Here is a 19,363-nt window from a genome sequence, read left to right as displayed (position 1 = left end):
AGATAACGAAAGAAATCTTTGTCAAGATTTGTTGACAATTGAAAACACCGACTCGGACTTGAAAGTGCACGAACTGCACTAGGCAAATGAGCTAATTGTACGCGTCAGACTTTCCTTTCAAAACCTTTTGCAAACTCACCAAACAAGCAGAAACAATGAGAAACCGTCAAAACAGGTTTTGGTTATGATGAACCATTGTCTGAGAAACTCACAAATTAACTCGATACCAGAGTAGAGAGTTTCCTTGCTATATTCTTAAGTCAGAACAAACGCAAAAACGTACAAGTAAGCTTACAACTAGCGTGAGCAGATCTTATTATTCATTCCCAGCGCGAGATTGAAGTCTTGTTTTCGACCCTGAAAAACCCACCTTTTCCGTTAGCTCAGAGCATAAAACTACATATAAGCTCCCTGGTTCGTATTCCCTGCCTTATTCCCTGCCATCGCTGTGAAAAATACGCAAGAGAATCTCTCAACTCTCACCATTTGATCACGCAACGTGACAACATCCACGCGAGAGCCCCCGACATGTGCGTGAATCCGCGCGGATATATGACGTCAGGATGGCGCAATTTGTTCTAAAAATAGAAAAATTGTCCCATATCATAGGTACGCGCGAATCCCGAGACTTACGGTCTCCATCCCCGCTTATGGCTCCTGGTTTAGACTAAAGTTGTGTTCTCTTTACTTGTCTTGATTATTTTAGTACATTGATCTGAACTCTGAGTGGGATGTGAAATGCAGATAACTTGGTAAATAATTCCCAAATACTTGATGTTGATAAGCTTAAATGATTTTTACCCTGTCTCTTGTTTACACTTTTGCTTTCTGATCGAAAAGGTAACAAAGGTAACTTGAAGAAATCCCCTTTAAGCTTGTTGGAACACGTATTTATAGGTCGACAGATTTTTGGATCAAGACTGAAAATGTTTGCATTTAAGGCTACTTATTTTGATGTATGTTACGTGCAATATATATAGAAACAAGCGGTTAAGAAGTGCTGTCTCATAAGAAACCTTACTTATAGCCTTAAGTGAAATGCAATGAAAAAGGTCTGTACGCTCGTTCTACTTGAATAGATGTAAATTTTCCCAGCAGGCAGACAAACATCAACATCAAGATGTGGGTGTGTGTGTGTGTGGGAGGAGGGGGCAGGGGGAGGCGATGCGGGAGTGGAGAGAGAGTACTCCATGGCTTTTTGTTGGCAGGAGTGTCCCCCGACTGTGACCCAAGAACCCTCAGCCTTTACCACTCCATGTTCAGCTGCAATTTTGCCACCCTGGCTATTCTGGACGTATGTCTTTGTAATGTGTGTGCAACAAAAGCCTACGCTTCGTGAGATAAGTGTGACCTTGCGTGGTACAAACCCGGCTTGTTTTAACAGCATTTAATAATACACCAATAATTGGAAGTCCGCCAACATATTTCATCTCTAGATTACTTAATCCACGAGTTTGGCCATAGGTCTTCTTTGATTATTTTTCTTTCCAGGCCGCCCGTCGTAGAAATTTTAGACTCCCCTATAACGGAGGGGTATATATATCATTTTAGTTTAAGTGGACGGCAGGTTGTTTGTTACCCTGTACCTGAATATTTTTGGGTAAAGAAAGAAGAACAAATACATTGTTCCAATAGATTTCTCATAACCTTTTTTAAAGAAACTGCTGGAAAAAAAAAAAACAAAACAAAACAATGACTGCTGCCGGGCTACAAAGCCAGAAAAGCTAATTTGGTTGGTTTGGATCTACGCCTATCTCTTGTCAAATTTAAACTCGAAGTCTAACTCGATCTTCAACTCGAAATCCAACTCGAAGTCCAACTCGAATTCGAGTGCAAACTCGAGGGATTATTTCTACCGTCTTTCCCACGCTGGACGTTGTCCTGACATTCGGCAGTTTCCTTCTTGGGTTTAGCAAATGACTTGATCAGAGTACATGTATCCTTTCGAATTGGGCTTGCACCTGTCATGTCACCGTCATCCCAACTGATGTATTTATCTTCTGGAGTTGAGAAATTAAGGTTGCATCAGTTAAAAGTGGCTCGGTCGGATTTTTTTAATTTAACGATACTGATTAACTTTGGGCGACTAGAGCACCACTATAATCAATCCTTCAGAAAATCAAACGTTATTGGGGTACTAGAAAAGGATGAAAGTTTCAAATAAGGTTAGTTCACCAAGATCTGAGTTACCTTAGCAACGTTATAACGTCATACCCCATTTTACACGCAACCGAATAGCTTATCATCAAAGGATAATTTTGGAAATCCGACGTCAGGATCTAAAAGCTTACATAGTGGTCTAAACGATGACAAAATTTTAAAAAATTTATATGAGCGTTTTCGAGAAAATTGCGGGTGAAGTTTCAAGGTCTCAAAATACAACAAAACAAAGCTGTTTTAGAATGTTATTGCAAACTATGTCCACTAGACTTAACTAAATGGTATTCTGGTCCTAAATGAATCTTGAAAGTGAAGAATGATCATCGCAGTTAATTTTCCAATTTAAGCAATTGGAAAGAAGAAGCCTGAAAAAAATCAGGGCTTCAACGGGATTCGAACCCGTGACCTCCGCGATACCGGTGCGATGCTCTACCAACTGAGCCATGAAGCCACACATTGGGAGCGAGGTCAATTAGTTGAGTTCATATCTTCCCGTGAGGAGTGAAATGATGTAAAGTTTATATGAAATAATTCATATATGAACTGCGGTTGTAGATGAAAGTAGTATCCGGTATCGCGGAGGTCACGGGTTCGAATCCCCTTGAAGCCCTGATTTTTTTCAGGCTTCTTCTTTCCAGTTGCTTAAATTGGAAACTTAACTGCGATGATCATTCTTCACTTTCATCTACAACCGCAGTTCATATATGAATTATTTCATATAAACTTCACATCATAAATGAATCTTATAACGTTTAATTACATCCCGGCGTGCTATTCAAAATGGTATCCTTTGAAACAAGAGATCGTGAAGAACTTCAGGTGATGAATATCGATGAAGAGATCATGCAAAGATATGGGAACGATAATATGCGAAGGAGAGAATTATGGCCTTGTCAGGAGGGGGGACATTTTTAAAATAGGAATTGGGAAGGGGGAGATAATTTGTATCTGAAAATATTTTTTTGAGGGGGTTAAGTTTTGAAACACAGCACTTTTTTTAAACAACCTACCCCCCGGGACGTCATAAGGGATTGGTCCCTTAAGCTAACCTTTTTGAGCGAGATTTATAATCATGATAATTTGCCGCCTAGGACTGAACCTTTCAGAGTGTATATAACCTAGAAAAGTCGATAGCGTTTATGTTTTCACGTCAATCACAGCGTTATTTGTCGTCGCGAGAAGTTACCAGACCATTGTCTCTGAGTTTATGTTTTGATTGGTCAGTTTTCTTCTAGGTGGCCTGGTTCAATTAGTCGCAGTGTAATACGATTAAATTAAGTTTCAAATGCAGTATTTTTTCTTTAATACGATTAAATTAAGTTTTAAATGCAGTATTGTTTCTTAATGCTATTTTTATAAACACAGTATAGTAAGTTACAAAGTATTGCACATAAATCTTACGCAATTTAACGAATCGAATGTGGTTTAGCGTGGTCTGTACTCCTATCGACAACGATACGCGTCATCAAGGTGGTCAAAATGTTGTGGACTCACGCAACAAATTTTGAACACTGTGATGACGCGTATAGTTGTCGATAAGAGTACAGACTAAGCTAAACCACATTTCGATTTGTTTTTAACCACAATATCAACGTAAAAGAAAATGTTTTTTTCAGAGCGCGAGCTGAAAAAGTCAATAGGGACCTTAAGCACCGACGACGACGAGCCCAGAGGACGACGACCGGAAGTAAAATTTCCTCTTACCGCGCTACTGCGCATGCTAGACTCGTCGTCCACGTGAAGTTTAGGACGTCAAAACGTCAGGTTTGCCGTCCTGAGCGAACGTGAGTAAGTATTAATCTATTTACACAGTGTTTCAGGCAGAAAATGATTATCAAACTATTGAAATGAAAGTTGGTTATTTACCTAACCTCTTAGCTTTGTATTAACTAGATTTTACGGCGAGTTTGGAAATGTAATAGGACTACATGCTGTCCAATTTGGCAGTCCGAGGAATTTTTTGAATGGAATTATTTCCAAATTGGACAAGCATGTAGTCCTATTACCTGTTAATTATATAGGATCCAAAAACAGATGAACGTGGCAAATATTTTATCCTCTAAAGTACAGTATTTCTCACTTCGCTTTGCTCGACACGTCACAGGTCAAACATTTTAACACAGGTTTTTTGCTTCTTTGAGTGTTCTTGTTCTGATTATTCTCCCTGATCTCGAGTAAATCAGTAGCATATATCTCTGGAAACCTAACTGAAGACTCCATTTGAAAGTTTAGAGGTCAAAAAGATGGAGAGAAAAGTCGGGAAATTCCGCCATTAACATAAGAAAACTTAGCGAGCTACAATCGCTCGGTGACGTTTGATGGCAGTGATATAGCTGCAGCCTGATTGGCCAATACTCGGTTCTTTTATTTATCTTGACATTTCATTGGTTGATGGAAAGTATCCAGATTTTTCTCAAATTGGACAGTTTGTTCAAAGCTAAACTAAACGTTCGAGCAAAAACTATCCAATTTATTTTAAATTTGGACAGTTTGCAAAAATTAAGAAAAAATAGGTCTGTTGGCAATATTGGATTTCGATGGAGCTATATAATTAGGTGTAGAAATCGTTGGTAATAACATTATTTTAGGTTTGTCGATTTGTCCGTTGTTGAATTTGCTTGTCAGCGAGAGTAGAAAATTAAATGAATTCAGAAATTGAAAAATGACTCTGTATTTCATTTCCTTCTCGTTCCTATCTACATGTAGGCTTTCGCTTATCGTACGCGAAATCGGGATTTTTCGACATCAATTCCTCATGTAGGACTGAAAATTTGTTGTCATCGATAGTACCGTTTTCGTAGCTCAAGAGAAACAGGTCTTGGAGCTCGTGAAAGGAAGACATGAAAATAATTTTTCGATAGTTTTAGGTCGATGTTTACAACAACTTAGCTCAGTTTTCACGCCGTGAACGACGTCCTCGGCCCAGTCCTACAACGGTTTTACTCGTCGTCGTCGTCCCATTCGTCGTCGGTGCTTAAGGTCCCTATTGCGTGACACATTGACGCGAGCACCGCTGTCGAGACTCTTATCGACAACGGCAAATTAGCCAATCAGACTGCGAGATTAGTAGCAATTGTGGTAAAAACCGACTTTATCGTTTCTTTTCTTTGTACACATCCTAGTCCTACCAATAGCAGAAAAATTAACCATATGGAAATTTGATTTTGAGTAATCACTGATACGGTAACATGGAACATTGCAATTGAGAAAAAAAAAAACACTGTTTAGTCATCAATGCAATGTAACTGCAGTCTGTAGAGAACTCATCATACATTTGACTTGCTCAACTTAGAATTTATTCTAATGGTATTACATGCAAGAACTATGTAACAAAATTAGTTTCGCATCATTAATTTAAAAAAGCGCAAGTACAAAGTAGAGTATGTTCCGTGAAGTTTCTTGATATTCTTATTTAGAAAATGTTTATGCTAGACTGATCACATTTGTGGCCTTATTTTTACCCATTCGTCCGGCTGAGACAATTTCACTAAAAACACACAAAAATGTCAATTCTCACTACAATAGCTTTTAATAAGCATAAGCTTAAGAAGCGACAATCTCGATAATGAGAACTGATTAATTAGAACTGGGGCCTAGATACTTCCTCAATCATTATCCGGGACACTGATCGCGATCCAGTGAAAGCGTCACCCAAAGTATCGCCAGGCCACTGTCCTACCCATAATTCCACTTTAACCGTGCCCTGTAGAATGTTTTCACAGTATCTCTCAAATGATCGACGATGAAGCAGATTGGGATTCCCAGCAGATGATGGCCACCAATTGTACACAGCAGCTTCGATTGTCATTGGTCCACTGCATTCGTTACAATTAAACTTAAAGAAACACCAGTTACAATTGGAAGTGCCCAGGACTCTCATATTTCCCTGGAATGAGACTTTGATTGCTGTATCAGACTGCAACTTATTAAACGAACAGTCCTGGAACAAAAGAAAGTAAAACAGGTTAATATTTATAACTGAATAAAATATATCACATGTGCAATGACGTAATTTGTATCATGATTACAGATCATCAGTTGATGATCTCGTGGGTGAAAGTGTCAGTTATCCCTGCAGTGCATTTCGTTAGTTTAACAGCAGGGCAACGTTACTTTATTCATTATGGTTATATCTTATACAAGGTTTAGATTAGAAGAGAGGAATCATGCTCCTGGTTTACGCGCGGCTCACTGTAAGGAACACATATACTTATTCTGGTTTAATTTACTACACTGATTGACAGGTAAACAATACCTACTGTAACAATTCTTTCAATCTCTTTTGCAGTTATCATTTTGCTATGTTTAGCTATGTTCAAACATAAATCATTGGGAGAGGAGAAGGACAAAACTAAGCAGACGTCAACTGTACAGCCACCATCGTCGCAACACGGTAAAATAGGACCTATTAAAAAGTCTTAAAGACTTACGCCAAATAAATACCATGAAATCTCCCCAAGTTTAGTTTGAGCATTTTATCGTGTCACGCGGACTCTATATAAGAAGGATATTCACGGTTTCTTGACTTTGAAAAACTCGAAATTCAGTCCATGCGATTTTCCAAAAGCGTGACGTTGAATACAAAGTAGAGAAATAATAGGGAGCTTCATTTTCAATTCGTCTCTCTAAGTCAAGGTAAAAAATAGATCACTGCCACTCTATAGTTTCCTCAAAATCGGATCAACGCAGAGCCCTTACCAAGTGTCGGTGTAATCAATCCTCGTCCCCCATCCCTCCAGACAAATAACAAGGCAATTACCATCTACAAGTAATACCCACTCGACCGCCATCCCACTGAAGTCCCTAAATAACAAAAGTTGCCGACAATATGAATAATTTAGAGCCTTGACCCTCTAATTTTACAGGGGAAAAATACTAGATCTAAGGACCCAATGTCACACTTGTCTTGCAAAGCAATAATAAAAAAAAAAAACTAAATGATAATGCATGCTCAGTACTCGGGTAAGCAGGTCACTGCTTCATTTCTTATTATCTGACAGATGTAATATCACTTTCGTCAATCCGGTACGAAACACTCAGGCTTTGGATAATATAATTTTGATTCCCATTCAAATAAATCCTACTGGAATTCTGAATCTGAACTTTATCTTTCATTAGGGGATAAAAGTAATTTTGCTCAAAGCACCAAATCCAATCAGAACATTTCTCTCTTACCTTGATCTTACCGCTATCTCGACCATCATCAGCCTTCCAAACACATTGTTTCCAGTTGGTTTGTGGCACTGCACTAGAAGGATTTGTCACGCTTTCTCCTTTCTCTCCCTTATCCTCTTTTATTCCTTGATCTCCCACCATTCCACGCGCTCCTTTTATTCCCATTATCCCAGGCGGTTCGTTCTTTCCACGAGGCCCTTCATTTCCTTTCTCTCCCTTTTGTCCCAGCATTCCTTGCGCTCCCTTGTCGCCAGTCTGTCCTTCTACTCCATCTCTTCGCTGCGGTCCTTGTATTCCCATCATTCCTGGTAGTCCACCCTGTCCACGAGACCCTTCATTTCCTTTCTTTCCCTTTGGTCCCAGCATTCCTTACGAACCCTTGTCGCCAGCCTTTCCTTTTACTCCATCTCTTCCCTGCGGTCCTTTTATTCCCATCATGCCTTGCGGCCCGCTCTTTCCACGAGCCCTTCATTTCCTTTCTCTACCTTTGGTCCCAGCATACCTTGCGAACCCTTGTCACCAGTCTGTCCTTTAACTCCATCTCTTCACTTCGTTCCTGGCGGCCCCGGAATGTCAGGCATTCCCGGCATTCCGTTAGCTCCTGGAATACCCGGAAATCCATGGGTAGATATGGATTTCTAAGAAGAAAAAATGCATTCATCGGACTAAGAAACACAGTGTGAAACTTAAACAACACGAGAACAAAATGTTTCTTATGTTGAACAATAATTATCGTGGCCTGAAAAACAATCTGCATTTTTGTTTCTTACTGCTTTAGCGATGTCATTCCTGTCTGTTATTAGACTTGTGGCCTTGTGGGTCTGGTTTGACAGGAAAAAATCCTGTCCATTTTGAGACAATAGTCACTTGATATCTATTTCTTAATCGGTCAAATACGTTTCTCTAATTCTCTCTCTAAGTCACGTTCTTGATATCTACATCAGTCATCTTGAGTGTCACCCTGCACCTCTCGTAATCAGATCAAATATGTTCCTCTAATGCCTACATGATGTTTGTTTGTTTATGAAGCCAACTCTTACTGAGAGCAAAACGGGGATCATTAACATTCCTTGAGAGAATTTACTATGAATTAGCAACCAAACATTCTTATATCGCTTTTTATTATGTGGCTGTGTCTCACAAGGACTGGGAACTACCGAATTTACGAATTTGATTGGCTGAAATCGATATTGACCGCGGTCTAGATTTTCTGATCTAGACCGGCAACTAGACCGGTTTCATTTTGCGTTGAAAAAGTAGCAAACTAAAATACAAAAATGCTCACCATTTTCTTTTATTTTCTTCTCAATCATATGGAAGTGCCAAAAACCCTGATGACAAAAAAAAAAGTAAAGAGGACGAGCAAATTTCGGCAGGTTCAAGTTAAACTTATCGCCGTTCGCAAGCAAAATGTCAGTAAACTAATTACATTAAACGAATAAAAGTTTTCTTCTTTGCCATATAATAAACATCTTATCAACCGAGCTAAGTCGGTCTGTACGGGAGAATCTTGACCTCGGTCGTGTGTACAGACCTCACTGCGTTTGGTGTGTACTCACGACCTCGGTCAAGATTCTCCCATACAAACCTCCAGCTCGGTTAATAAGAGCTAAGTATAACTTTTTATATGAGTAATCAGCCTCGATTTGGGACCAGAGACATATGCCTTTTATATTTCAATCAGATACTGAACTGCCACAAATGAGAGATACTGAGAATCATGCAAAATATCTTTACATCTTATATTCGACACATTGATTTTCCTTAAAAGAGGCAGGTGATATTCAGCTTTGTACCTCACATAAGTCCTTGGTATCGCCAGTAATACGTTGTTAAGGGCTGGTAGTGGTTTCCAGTGAGTCCCCTGTTCCACAAACCACCAACAAAACAGCAAAATACACAAACTGTGCCATGCTTCAAGAGTTACAAATATCAACACTTTCTAACAGTAGAACTTCACGTCTGTGTGGTATGAACTCGTCTCGTAACTGGTTCCGTGATGATATGTGCTCAGCCTTTAGGACGCTTCTTCTTCTAATGTCATGGAATATAATTTAATGTCAGTCAGCGTAGATAAGACGCTTTTTTTCAAAACAGAGGTTATAACCCGGTAAGGAGATTTTAATCAAGGTTAGACATAAGTAGACTTCTAATATCATAACGGCCAGCAGGCTTACTTTGGAGCTAACATTAGCTGTCAGCACGCGTGCAGAGTTGCCTCATGTCTCCTTTTTTCGGAAGGACTTTGAATACTCCGTAATTAAAGAGTGACATATGCAGAAAAGAACAGACGTTTAGATTTTACCGTTTGCTCTACATAACGAGGTTGCATTTTACAATTATGCTAAGGAAGTGGATTTTTATTTCAACATGAATTAAGAGCTTATTTCAAATGGAAGAATTGTAAAATGATATTGAGAATCGGGAATTTTTATGCGTTAACCAACTGTGTTTAATGTAGGAGTATAACTATTCAAGGGAACATTTTTAACCAATTTCTTAAATTTCTAATCTGGTTGGTGTGATCACCTTTTCTATTTCCTGCGACAGGATCAGAGAGAAGACTCGGAGAGAATTGGAGAAGAGCCAAAACGTTAAACAGAGAATATATTAAGTAATGGTCATAGGAACTAATTTAAAAAAGATTTTTTGGGATACAATGTCAGTTCAAAGAAACCAGGTGAGATTGAATTGTCCGCTATGGTTAAAATTTCTGCTCTGTCAGAAGTCAATGATTTCTCACAATAGTTTTCAAACAGTATTACCACGTCTTGTTTTTTGAAACTGAATTTCAAATACAAGTTAAAGAACCGAGAAATGCGCTAATTAACTTTGCAGTGTTTTCAACTGTGATAAGAACTTTGTTCAGAGATAACTAGCAGCGGGACGCTTTGATATTACCCTAACGACTTAATTCACCATGGATGTTTTTAACCCTAATGTTTATGTTTGTTTCTGAACATGCATTAGATATATATTCCAGCATTAAAATGTAAAGAACGGATTCTTTGTTCATAAATGTAATAGACACATCAATCAGTTTAGTAAATGCACCGCTGGCGTAGAGTAAAAGCATTGCCAGATGTTCTATTTTAGGACTGCTATCTCAAACAACAACAAAATTGGAAAAATACCAAGACACACGTTGAGATGAAAATAGAACGAGAGGGTTAAAAGTGACAACTATCGTTGAACACACGCATTCTAGAATTCACTAAAACACGACCATGCTATCCAACGACACGTCCCTTTAACTCAAATAAAAGACTTCCCTGTGTAAGGGTTTAATGGTTAGTTTTATGTCAGCGAAGCAGTCGCTTACTTTCTTAGGGGGAGAGAGGCGCAGAGAATCTTATAATACGGGACCCTGGGAACAAGAATGAGTGAGAGAGGCCAGAAGAAGAGAACACTTTCGTCCCCCACCCCACTCACCACAAAGTTTCTTCTCCGCTTTGTGCCCCTATCGTTTTCAAGGAAACCACTGCTTCGAAGACTATACGATTTTCGACGGAACACGTGATAAATGTCATTACATTAAACTTTAAAAAAGATTACGAACATTGCCGTATTTGCCTAGCAAGACGAATAATGCGCCTCAGACGTGTTATTTGTCTAGTGCATACAGAAATAAAACGCATTAAACGTCAGACGAACTCAACAAGTTTATGAAATGGACGCATTTAACTTCTCCGAAGTATAATTCTTCTAGCTAAATATGAGATAGACAAAATATACATTTCCCTGAATTGGAATCTGCTCAATCTGTAATTAAGCGACCAACACTGCTCTCTCAAAAGAATTTCAGTTGTTAAAAAAACACAACTTTTATTTAAATACAATCATGGACAAAAGTCTTAGGACAAATTTGCACTTCTGGTGCTTTTGCGCAAACGCCAGATGCGAATACAACTTCACCGGCCTAACCTCGCCCCATACCCCCCATACAATGTTGAAAACTACTACCTGCCATTTCTTTTGATTTTCAACATTGTACTGGGTGGGGAGCGGGAACGGTAACGCGTTTTTAAAAGGAAAGCAGTGCTTTTTGCAAACTTCAGTAGTAAAACACAAATAATTCGTTAACTTACATACTTGCATTAGTGTCGGCCCAAGGACTTTTGCCCACGATTGTAGACGCACTTGACGTTCGACGCATTCTGCGTCTGAGACACATCATTCGTCTTCTTTAATAAATGCAGCCGTTGAGACCAAAAGGGACTCTTCGTCATTAATGATAATGATGATAATTTATTTTATACATCGACTTTTGCTAAGGAACCAAGGGCACTTTACATTCACAGCCGTGGTTAGAGAAGGCCATTTTACCATGAGAAATACAAAATTGGCCTTGAAAAACTTAATTTTTCGCGAGTAACCGATTTTACCTTGGGAAAGTTTTCAGAGGCATGTGAGCAACATTGCCTAATTTTCACTTCGCACAATGATCCAAGGCTTTTATTACTGTAGTTAAAGTATATGATGCGTAGTTTATAATATGTATCTCTCAGATGATTAATAAACAAGAATGACGAAGAGAGATTTGTGCGTTGCTTCCTCGTCGTTACTTTTGCTTCGACGCTTAGCTTCAATCATGGTTAATAACAAGGATGATAACGGATTCGCTGTCAGATCATTAAGGGGCTCAGAATTATTATGATTTGCGAGAATGTAAACGAATCAATAAGACATCGCAATTTGAGAGTTCAAACACTCGCAACCAATATCCAAAAAAACCCATGTTCACCGAATCGAACCGAACTTCTACAAACGTACAGTGTGTTTGAAGAAGGGTCCGTGAATTAGCAGATCATCTTGCTTTTTATTGGTCTGTTCATTTGGGAAACCAGGGGCACTTTCAATTTCTATTCAACCAAAAATTCCGAAAATTTCGAATCGAGTATAAATGGCGAGTAAATTTCCTGGGAAACATTCCCGAAAATCCGGAAACTGTTGAATTTCCGAAAAGCGAACCATTCAACCGAAAATGACAAGGAACATTTGACTAGCAATACTTGAAGAATTTACTCGACTGATTTTCCCGGACGTTCTATGTAATAAAATACAAAATTGTCATAAATTCTACAATCTGATTGGCTGAGCTATCGCACGCTATCGTCCTCTGCGATATATGTTCTTGTTTGTCCGAAGTTTCTGCACGAGGTTCAGGAACTCAAAATTGGCAGTTTTTCCCTAATTCTGTGTCTGTAGACTCTGGGACTGTGAAATGATGGTAGGAAAAGTACATATATAGAATGACAAAAGAGATGCCGGTACAGTTTAACCTCGCCTTTTGACTACTATAGCTACGCCCCGTTGACAAAACCAATACATTGGTCCCCCCAAAAAAATTTAAATCATCCCAGTTAACTGCGTATGTAAGAACCTGGACACCTCGTAAATGCGATGGAGGACCACTTTTGAAACTTTTAACCTTTATTTTCTTTTAAAATGTACTAAGTTCACGCTACCACTCGAAATGCCTGATTTTTTAAATAGCAAAATACAAAAAGAAAATGAAAAAAGAAAAACTGTTGAATTACTAAAGAATATGTCACTTGTATTTGGTAAACAGTGGATAGGAATTAATGGGAGAGTCGCAGTAAAAAATTTACCTTCTTCCAGGCCTTCAGTTAGTTAGGGCGCAGTGCGAAAATGGCGCACGAAAAAATAGGGGAGCAGCGTGGAGCGGGAAGGCACTAAGCCTCTCTCTCCTTTCGTTGCTCCGCTGTATTTTTGAGCTACGACCTAACTAACTGAACGCATCCATGGAAGAGGCCACAATTAAATTACAATGCAACGCAACTGTAATACAATGCAACTGTTATCTGTAGAGTAGCCATCATACCGAGCAAAATCAATTTTGTTGGAGTCTGCATTAGACTTGCTCAACTTAGAATTTATCCTAATGCAAGTACTATGTAACAAAATTAGTTTCCCATCATTAATTAAGTAAAGTGCACGTGCAAAGTAGACTAAGCTTCGTGAATTCCCTAGGTTTCTAATTTAGAAAATGTTTATCCTCGGACTGATCACATTTATGGGCTTACTTTTTTCCACTCGTACGGCTAAAACAGTTTCACTAAAAGCACACAAAAATGATAGTTCTCTTTTCTATAACTTAATAAACTAAAGCAGCGATGATCTCTATCGTGAGAGCTGATTGATTAAGACTGGGGCTTAGACACTTCCTCAATCATTATCCGGGACACTGATTCCCATCCAGTGCGAGCGTCACCCAAAGTATTGCCAGGACACTGTCCTACCCATAATTCCGCTCTGACTGTGCCCTGTGGGATGTTTTCACAGTATCCCTCAAATGATCGATGATGAAGCAGATAGGGTTTCCCAGATGGCCAACTGTTGTACACAACAGCCTCGATTGTCATTGGTCCATTGCATTCGTTACCATTAAACTTGAAGAACCACCGGTTACACTTGCTGGAAGAACCATAGACTGCCATAATTCCCTGGAATGAGACTTTGATCGCTGTATTAGACTGCAACTTATTAAACGAGCAGTCCTGGAAAAAAAGAAGTTTAAACAAGTCATATCAACAGTTCAAATACATCACAGTTAATATATATCATTAGAAAACAGCCTTAAGAAAATACGCGCGCTGATTGGTTAAAAGTCGTGTTTCTATTTAACAATTAGATTATTAGCCTGAGATTTCTATGACGTGATAGTTGATGAAGCCGAAGGCCGAATCAACTATCGCCTCATGGAAATCGAGAGCGAATAATCTAATTTTTTTAGTAGAATTCTAACTGAAATTGATGTAAATAACGGTTTCTAATTATTTTTCTACCCATTATTGAATTTTACGCTTTAACAACATCGCACGCATTGAATTGTACTTCGTAAATTTGCAGTTATTTACGTGCGCGTACCCGTTTTTTTCAATAATGTCAAGTTTTTAAAGTCAAGAAACCGCTTATGTCCTTCTTTTAGTCTTCTAAGAAATTTAACTATCCATTTACATCCAAACTTTCTTCCAAAACTTCGGAAAAACGATAAAAACGACGCGTTTTGTGAACGACCGACAGCCACTGCACTCTAATGGGTGATAGTATACGAGTAGCTCAGCCAATCAGATTGCAGCATTTGCATTAGTAAACTAATAGAATTCTACTAAAACTCGATAGAAACACAGAACTAGCACGAGCTGTTGATGGCGAGAGCAAAGAAAATTTACATTTTGATAATCAAAGTTAACGAGTTGTTTTCCTTTTTTTCGTTGCGGTGTTTTCTAAAAGAAATAGAAGACATATTCTCCGTGTTTCTATCAAGCTATAGAAACACTCGCGAAAGGTTGGGAGAACTCGAAAAAGCTGTGGAAACATTCGCCTGCGGCTCGTGTTCTCACAGCATTTCTCGTTCTCCCAAACTTCCACTCGTTCGTAATAATTAGAACCAGGTCCAACTCGAATTTACACAGAAACTGACCTCTTAAATTTGAGTCCCCAGCCCTACTCGAAGTGGGCTTTATTTGGTCAGCTGGATCACAGTGTGGGTTGGGGGGGGGGGGGGTGGAGGTAGCTCTCACCATGTAACTCTCAAATTGTCAAAGCTACGAGAATGAAACTTCGGGAGTTTATAGAACGTCCGAACGTATTTTCTTTGAGGTCCATGACATGAAACGATGAACTCATTAGACGTAGATATGACGCCATCATTTCCAAACAATCACTATCTTGGATCCAATATCTTATATTTAGTGATTTTTGGAGAAAAAAACGTCCGCAAACCGACAAAATTAGCTAAAAAACTGACTTGCGACCGTTAAAAAAAAAACATAAAACAAGCCAAAAAAGTAAGCTTCGCGGCAAGAAAATTATGTATACCCTGAACACACTTTCAAATGGCCTACCGATGACTCGTCGTGTGCATGTTGACAATTGAAAGGTTCTACATTGTGAAATACATAAATTCAAATAATATTACTGACAGAATTAAAAGGTAAGCGTATTCAAATACTCAAGTATGTAACACACAGTTCCACTAACCATTATCTAAAAGATGTCATACCACTTTCGTCACCCCAATATGAAACACTGGTAGAAAAAAAAAATAGTTATATCTCACCCCAAACTCACCCTACTATGAAAAGGCTTCTTGAGTTGGAGGAAGTATACTCAAAATTCGAATAATTAACTTCCAAACCTATCTACGTGAGCGCTAGTATTTCGTCGAATTCTGAATCTTAATTTGAACTTACATGATGTGACAAAAGTAACTTTGCTTAAAGATCACTTCCAACCAGAACATTTCTCTCATACCTTGATCTTGCCGTTATCTTTATCATCATCACTCTTCCACACACATTGTTTCCAGTTGGTTTGTGGCAATGCAGTAGAAGGACTTGTTACGCTTTCTCCTTTCTCTCCCTTATCGCCTTTTAGTCCTTGATCTCCCACAATTCCCGGCGCTCCTTTAATTCCCATCATTCCTGGCGGTCCGCTCTTCCCACGAGGCCCTTCATTTCCATTCTCTCCCTTTTGTCCGAGCATTCCTTGCGCCCCCTTGTCACCAGTCTGTCCTTTAACTCCATCTCTTCCCTGCGGTCCTTGCGGCCCCGGAATGCCAGGCATTCCCGGCATGCCATTAGATCCTGGAATACCTGGAAATCCATGGGTAGATATGGATTTCTAACAAGAAAGCAAAAGATGCATTGATTGCACACAGTGTAAAACTTAACACGAAAAAAGGTTCCTTATGTCTATACCTATCGTGGCAGGAAAACTCAAAGTGGCTGTGAGCCACTGAGCTTGAAAAATAAATTATGAAAGGGTGTTATGAGGCATTGCTCATTAAAGAACTACTAGTGATGTGAGGGCAGTCTAGCTTTCGAACAAGCCCATAAAGTCTTTTTCCATTAAGGAGAGTGTTGTGATATTTGCAAAATAAAAAAGTTCAACGCAAAGAAACTGTTTGTTACTCAGGCCTGCCTACACATATCACATTACATGTATCTGTACATGTCTTCCTTGTGCTACAGTCAAAAACGGCAAGATCATTTTGTTACGTCGAAAGTGAGGTATAGACTGAACGAAACACTTCAGCCTGTGGTACGTAAATAAATAATTAATACTTTCGCCCTAGAGTGACTGATGTACAAGTAGTGCAGTGAGATAAGCGCTAGCTCGCCATGCCAGACAATGGGAGTTCGCATTCTAATGGTGACTACTGATTATATTTCCTTTTCCTCTCCATTGATTTTTTTTTTTTCTGTCAAGAAACCATTTACCGAAAGGTAGCGTTTGTCTTTCCGTTTCTTGTGTTAAAAAAAATCGTCTGGAGCCTTAAATCATTCGTTTATATCGATTGCTTTTGAACTCACAATATCACGTAGGTTTGTGAAGGAAAGACCACGAAGACTTTCCCTGAATCGAATCGCTAAGGAAGAACCATAAGTGTTTTCCTTACAATGAAAAAATTGTTAGACCCTCCACCTCTCGAAAATAACTAACGTGCCACGTTGCAAGCGACTGTAAAATGGCCTTAGACGGCTAATGTTAAAAACCCGGGGGGGACTCCTATATGAAAAGGTCGGGGATGCTCGTCGTCTCGGGTACAAATCAAGGATTCTGGTCTCACTTAGGGTGTTGATGACGAAACGTCACCATTTTTAGCTGTCAAAGTATCCTTTAGGGTGCACTCGAGAAAATAATAATAAAAGAAACGCTCTCATTTAATTTCTGTTTTCAGGCCTGATTTCCGCTGATCTCTCGAGCACGCGAGTCGGGTCTACAAGTGCGCGCGGGGTCCTTTCTAGAATAGTGGCTAGTGATCGAACCTATTCCGTTTTAAGTGGTATCTTTTCGGGGTCTAATCAAGCTCAAGCAACGTCCACATTAGTCTCCCTTAGGAGTTAAATTCAAATTTCCCGACGAGCATCCCTTGCCTTTTCGTATGAGAGTCCCCCCCCCCCCCCACCTCCCCCCGATACCAAATGTCTAACGGGAAGTGAAAGAGTGAAGGAGTGAAGGAGTGGAGGAGTGAAATCGTTCCACCACTACAACTTGGAAAATAATGAATATTTTCCAAATAAAAACTGCATTTTTTTTTTCCCCTTTCTCAGTGTTTTAGCGGTATCCCTCACTTGTTGTTGAAGTAATATTAGTGTCAGTTTGACTGTCATTACACGTATGGCCTTGTAGATCTGCTTTGACCAGAAGAAAATGCAATCAATTTAGAGAAAATAGTCACGTTCTTGATATCTATATCAGGCACATTGAGAGTAAGCCGGCACCTCTCTTAATCAGGTTAAATATTTTCTACTAATTCTTGCATAATAATAGTGTTTGTTCGTTTGTGAAGCCAACGCTCGGTTTATTGCTAACAACACGGACATCTTTAACGTTGCTCTGTTTTTGTTAAGAGAGTTTTGTTCTTCATTCCCAAGCTCAGAGCCAAATCTTTATATGTCGTATTCAATTAATGAAATGTCCTTAGAAGTAGTTATTGATATTCAACTTTGTACCTCACATAAGTCTTTAGTATCTCCGGTATTTTGTTGTTGAGGGCTGGTAGTGGTTTCCAGTGAGTCCCCTGTTCCACACAACAACAACAAAGCAGTAAAATACACAAACTGTGCCATGCTTCAAGAGTTAAACTGAGATCAACACTTCATAGTATGAGTACTTCACGTCTGTGTGGTATGAGCTCGTTTCGTAACTGGTTCCGTGATGATATATGCTCAGTTTTAAAGACGGTTCTTTTTATCCCATGGAATGTAATTTAACGCTAGTGAGCGCAGTTACTAATTTAAGACTAACATCTCTGAGAAAACAACGAATTGGAAAGATACCAAAGCACGTACTTTGAGATCAAAATGGAACGTTAGGGTTAAACGTGACAGCAATAGTTGAATACGCCCATTCCAGGATTTACCAAAACACGAACATCCTATTCAACGATACGTTCCGTTTAACTCAAATAAAGGAAGTCTTTGTGTACGGGTTCAACTATACATCAATTGATATTTAGATTAATACGAGCTTGAACCAACGAAGCAGTCGCCTGCTTTCCGAGAGTATGGTAGACGCCTGGAATGTTGGAGCGAGAGAGGCTCTTGAAACGAGAATGGGTGACAAACGGAACAAAAATAAAGAGAACCGTAAGAAAGTAAGAGAACGCTTCGACCCCTGCCCTGCTCCCCTCAAGTTTTCTTTTCCCGCTTGTGCGCCAGTCTTACACAAGCCAGTCATGCCACTGATAAGGAAGTTACACTGTTACGAAAGCTATACGAGTTTCAGCGGAACACGAGATACATGCGATTAAATATATATATATATATATATATATATATATATATATATATATATATAACATTATACGGTATAATTTTTTCCGTGGGTCGTTGAGAATCATTAGTTATAAAGACTAGATAGTACACTGGACAAAACTGTTCTGGATCGACGTTTTGCAACAAAAAATTAGAACATGCAAAGCGATGCAAATGATTTTTTGATTGTCTCCAACCTTATTAAATTCCACACATAGAAAATTATTTTCACATAGATCACGCAAGGAAGGCTTGCGTTAAAGCGTATCTAAATTTACGAACTGAAAATTGCGCTATTTCGAAGATAAAAATTGTTATGGTTTACGTCGACATCGTAGTGTTAGACCACTGTTGTTGTGCGAAGAACATCGGTGCGTGTTTGTGGATCTTTTCTTGAATACCACGAGATGGCATGAGGAAGGAGCGATAATCCATTTAAACAGTACTATAATCCTGTGATACATCAGCGGTTTAGAGAATTAAAGATTCCCGTTGTGATGCTATTACTGAAGGGCCAAAAAGCAAACTAAACGAAGTTATTTCAAGCTGTTTATGCAAGAAAGTCCGAGAAAATGGCAAGCCACCAGTAGATGGGCCCAGAAACAGGTCCGTAAACTTTCCTAAAAGCACAAATAGCAGTGCCTGATGTTCTTGGCTGACAACGCTTTGACACAGCAGTATTTTGTGCAAGTGTGGCTTGTGCGAAGCACGATAAAAGGCAGCCATCTTCAAAACAGGCG

General features: G+C 39.2%; 1 protein-coding gene and 1 pseudogene across 1 annotated transcript; both read right to left on the bottom strand.

Moving 5' to 3' along the window:
* Positions 1-5,550: 5,550 nt before the first annotated feature.
* LOC110047389 (uncharacterized) lies at positions 5,551-11,491 on the bottom strand (annotated as a pseudogene).
* A 1,259-nt stretch (positions 11,492-12,750) lies between these two features.
* On the bottom strand, positions 12,751-18,538 carry LOC110047388 (uncharacterized). Its single transcript, XM_089286708.1, has 3 exons — positions 17,820-18,538; positions 15,616-15,984; positions 12,751-13,856 (listed from the first exon to the last, which is right to left on the bottom strand). The coding sequence occupies exons 1-3, from the start codon at positions 17,934-17,936 to the stop codon at positions 13,500-13,502; spliced, it is 843 nt and encodes a 280-aa protein (XP_089142834.1). The 5' UTR covers positions 17,937-18,538; the 3' UTR covers positions 12,751-13,499.
* Between the last annotated feature and the right edge of the window lie 825 nt (positions 18,539-19,363).

Source organism: Orbicella faveolata, unplaced genomic scaffold (assembly GCF_042242905.1).
Source record: "Orbicella faveolata isolate gen_17 unplaced genomic scaffold, um_ofav_v1 contig_14, whole genome shotgun sequence".
Lineage (NCBI taxonomy): Eukaryota > Metazoa > Cnidaria > Anthozoa > Scleractinia > Merulinidae > Orbicella > Orbicella faveolata.
The sequence above is the reverse complement of the archived record's forward strand: the minus strand, read 5'-3'. Positions and strand labels throughout refer to the sequence as shown.

Bases quoted from the DNA above. Each gene is read 5' to 3' on its own strand.
- LOC110047388 (XM_089286708.1), bottom strand. From the start codon at position 17,936: ATGGCACAGTTTGTGTATTTTACTGCTTTGTTGTTGTTGTGTGGAACA. The intron at 15,985-17,819 runs GTACAAAGTTGA...CTTTCTTGTTAG, and splicing joins ATACTAAAGACTTATGTGAG to AAATCCATATCTACCCATGG. The intron at 13,857-15,615 runs GTATGAGAGAAA...CTTTTTTTCCAG, and splicing joins AAGATAACGGCAAGATCAAG to GACTGCTCGTTTAATAAGTT.